The sequence below is a fragment of the Neophocaena asiaeorientalis genome, unplaced genomic scaffold (assembly GCF_003031525.2).
Source record: "Neophocaena asiaeorientalis asiaeorientalis breed wild unplaced genomic scaffold, Neophocaena_asiaeorientalis_V1.1 scaffold114, whole genome shotgun sequence".
Classification (NCBI taxonomy): domain Eukaryota; kingdom Metazoa; phylum Chordata; class Mammalia; order Artiodactyla; family Phocoenidae; genus Neophocaena; species Neophocaena asiaeorientalis.
The window spans coordinates 2477896-2481718 of record NW_020173116.1 but is presented as its reverse complement, the minus strand read 5'-3'; the positions used below and the strand labels follow the sequence as shown (position 1 = coordinate 2481718).

Sequence of the window (3823 nt, the reverse complement as noted above, 5' to 3'; positions counted from 1 at the left end):
AGCCAAAAAAAAGAAAAATTAAAAAAAAAAAAAAAAAAAAGAACCAAGAAACCAGTGGAGAAACAGGAAACTTGGGAGCAAGGAAGAGAAATATTTCGTAGTCACAAAGGAAGGGTACAGCACATTAATTTCAGACACGTTGTCGCTAACTAGATTTTCATAGCCTGGCTGGAGAGCCAGCCACAGTTTACAACATTGTCTCTGTGGAAAAGCACCTCCAGCTGGAGCCAGTTTGGTTAAAGGGACTGCCTGCAGGCGGGAAGGGAGGCTCTTAGTTGGCATAACTGTTAGGCCGATGTTGGCATCTGGCTTTGTGGGAGTAAGATTACAATCAATCACATCCTTTTTTTTGTCCAGTTGCATTTTGCAAAACAACAGTTGATAACAGTGCAGTTGACAGACTCAAAAGGCGAGGGGCCCTGGAGTGGGAGAGAGGGGCCTGAGAGTCTGATGCCAGGGAAACATTAGTTCTCCCTGAATATCCCTAGGGCCCTGGCCCTAGCAGAAGGCTTTGATGATTGGAGCGGACAGAGGGCAGTTTTCATCTGGAGCTGCCAGGTTGGGAGGGGCTAACCTCCCCCCCTCCAAAGAGCCCCCTGAGTGTTCTTAGTGCCTCCTGGTCCATTTATTTTAAAAGGAGCCAGCTATTCTCTGAACCCCTTTAATTCTCCTCGAGAGAAGCGGGGTGTGGGCTAGAGAGGGTACCTTCTCTTTTACAAAATCTCCTCCTGGGAATTCACTGGTGGTCCCGTGGTTAGGATTCTGGGCTTTCACTGCTGGGGGCCCTAGTTCGATCCCTGGCCGGGGAACTTAAGATCCCGCAAGCCTCGCGGAGCGGCCAAGAAATAAAAAAAGGTCTCCTCCCTACGATCCAGGGCGCAAAGCTAACGAGAAGGAACGGCAGGCGGCCCTGCAAGTGGCTGAGGACTTCATCGCCCGCATGCGGTATGCCCCAAACACTCAGGTGAGGAGCCTCCCTTCCCCCCAGCGCCCCCCTCCTGGGGCTCTTCCCTGGCCTCCTGCCTCTCTGACTGGACAAGAAGGGCGGGAAAGCCTGGGGCACAGTCAGAAGCAGTCAGGCCTCCCTCCCAGACCCACCCAGTGGGAAAGCCCTTCTCAATCCTTCCAAGTTTTACAATATGTGGTATTTTCTAAGAGGACGTTTGGGCAGTGCTCCCCTGGGAGCCCAGCAAGTCGGGTGCACCTCTGGAGCTTGTGCACCTCCTCTGGGCCAAGGTCCCTAGCTGGTTCTGCCCCTTCTCATCCCAGCACGGCGACACCACAGGTCAACCCGATGGGAACTGATAAGGCTCATGTATAATTGGTGCATCTGTGAAACTGCACCTGAGTCCTTGAAGCAATCTGTTTTCTCAGCCCGTGTCCCTGTAATCTTTCTCGTCTCTTGGCTTATCTGGAGGAACATCCCTGGCCTGGATGGCATATGGACTTGGGCCTGGTGCCCATCACCCTCCTCCCTGGCTCCGGCCCTCCCCGGCAGAGGCAGAGGTGGCAACCTTGTGAGCCAGACTCCTCCCTTGCTGATCCCACAGGTGGAGATTCTGCCCCAGGGCCGCGAGAGTCCCATCTTCAAGCAATTCTTCAAGGACTGGAAATGAGGGCGGGCGTCTGCCTGCCCCCACCTGCCCGCTTGCTTCTCCTCCAGCTTCCCGGTCAGTGCCGAGGTGCCCCCGCGGATTATCAATAAAGGAGACCAGTGGCCTCTGCCTGCACTGCCTGCCTTGGGCTAATTCTTCCCGCCCCACCTAGTCATGCCGGGCGGAGTAGGGCCCGGGGGACAATCCCACAACCCGTGAGAGGCCAGAGCTGGCTTTGCATGATGAGGCAGAGGGGCCAGGAGTCCCAGTGGGCCTGGCAGGCACTGCTGTGAACCCAATAGGGAGGTGGCACAGGGCCAGGGCTCAGGATCACTTTCAGCCCGAGGTTCGGTTCAGTCTCACATTCCCAACTGGGAGAAGGTTGTGGCGGCGGGTATGGGATGCATCTCCGTTCAAGCCAGTATTTCCTCAGGTGCCCCAATAATCCACTGCAAGGCAGCTTCCAAATGATGTGTGATCGCCAAGCAAGAGCACAGCTCTACACCTCTGTGCGGGAGGCTGGCTTGTCACGTCGTTGCATCGGGTATTCGGCTGATGAGCTCAGGGCCACGTGGGGCCGTGGGAAAAGCACCAGACTAGTGTCCGAGGGTCATGGGGTCTGGTCCTCACCTGCCTCTGTTTGAGCCTGGGCAAGTTGCTTTTCCTCATCTGGGCCCTAGTTCATTCTCTCGTGTAACGGGGTAGTGGCTGGAAAAGCAAAGAGGCTAGGTAGCTAAATAGGCAGAGAATGGAGTAGCCCCAAAGCAGTCCCACCCTGGGGGACATGACCTGGCCGGGACGGGGGGGTGGTATGAGCAAGGCGGGAGCTGCGCAAGCCCAGACCAGAAGGACCGGAGTCCACGGGGCCTGGCAGGGTTGCAGCCGTCCCGACCCACTCTCACCCCGGGCCCTCCAGGCTAAGTGGCTTCTGAGCTCTGACACACTGGATCTTCCGTCCCAAACAGAAATTCTGATCAAGTTCATCTCAGTGATTTTTGTGCTGAGAAGCATAGAGAAATCAGCTCCCTGTGCACCCCCCTGCTCTTTTCTCCACACAGGGATATCCCGGGAGTCCACTGGACAGCCTCTGCAAAGAGCATGTGCCAGGGATGACTTTTAAAAGGGGAAAGAGTAAGGGTTGTACCAAATCCATGGTTCTGACGTTTTTAGGGTTGTGAAGCATTTTAAGTCTCTCATGAAAGGCCTTGGAAGGCCTTTCCCAAGAAAAATGCATAGATTAAGATTTTTGCATCTACTTTCAGAGCATTTAGACGTCCCCCACAGCCAATCCATCAACAGAACTGCAACTTAATCCCTGGACCGTTATTGCGAATGTTCCCAGGTCCGAAGTTGTCTGGAGAGCATCCCACCAAGAGTGATGTGGGACAGGCTTCTGCAGAGGCCACTGGCCTCCCCTCCAGCTAGAGGCCCACGAATGCTGGTCCCTACTGTGCTGTGTGCTGAGCACTCATGGGCGAGGTCTGCTGAGCTGGCCTCAAGGTCTGAGCGAGGGAAAGGAATCTGCAGGAAAGGAACCGTTGAACTTGACATTCTGAAGTGGAGGCTGGGCTGCGTTCTAACCCCACCAGGCCCAGTAATCTTGCTGCCATCTCTGCTGGTCAGCTAAGCGCCTCGTCAGGACGAAGGAGGTAGAGGATTAGTTTAGGTCAAAGACGACACAAGGCAAGCAGCAGGGTCCATTACCAGCCCCGGAGTCCCTTCCATACTTGGGTGGCCATCTGTCATCTCCACCTCTGTGATGGGCCTCCCCCCGCATGGGGCAGACTTGGAGAGGCCTGCGGGGCTGGACAGTCGTCTTCCGTGACTCCACTTGAGGGAGGTCAGAGGACGGGAGAGCAGCCTAGTGGGGCTCTCACCTGCGCCAAAGCCCTGGAGGCCCTTTTGTGAGTGAAGCGACAACAGCTAGCTTCCCCAGAAGCAAATATAGGACAAACACCAGCCAACTTTAACAAGAGCCAGGGCCGCCTTGCCCACTGGTTAGAGCGTGCAGAGACTTTGGGTCTGTAAGTGCAGCAGGGTGAGGCTGGACAGTGTATGAACTTGGCGGGAGTGTGGCCAGGGCACAGCAGCCTCTCCTGGGCCCATGACCAGCACCAGAGACAACCAGGACATCACCCGGCCGAGTGCCTGGCTCTAAAAGGGGACCCTGGGATAACAGGGCCACAGGAAGGAACAAAGCTTGTCTGGAAGGAAAACACTTGAGACTC

The 3823-nt window shown here is 55.6% G+C and overlaps 1 protein-coding gene across 4 annotated transcripts in view; it reads left to right on the top strand.

Moving 5' to 3' along the window:
* Positions 1–1730, top strand: part of CAPG (capping actin protein, gelsolin like) — a 15073-nt gene extending 13343 nt beyond the window's left edge. For all 4 annotated transcript variants that reach the window (XM_024744022.1, XM_024744026.1, XM_024744024.1 and 1 more), the window contains 2 exons: positions 876–964; positions 1551–1730. In XM_024744022.1, the coding sequence (XP_024599790.1) occupies positions 876–964; positions 1551–1616 (155 nt within the window). In that variant the 3' untranslated portion in view covers positions 1617–1730. The remainder of the gene's footprint in view (positions 1–875; positions 965–1550) is intronic.
* The last annotated feature ends 2093 nt before the right edge of the window (positions 1731–3823 follow it).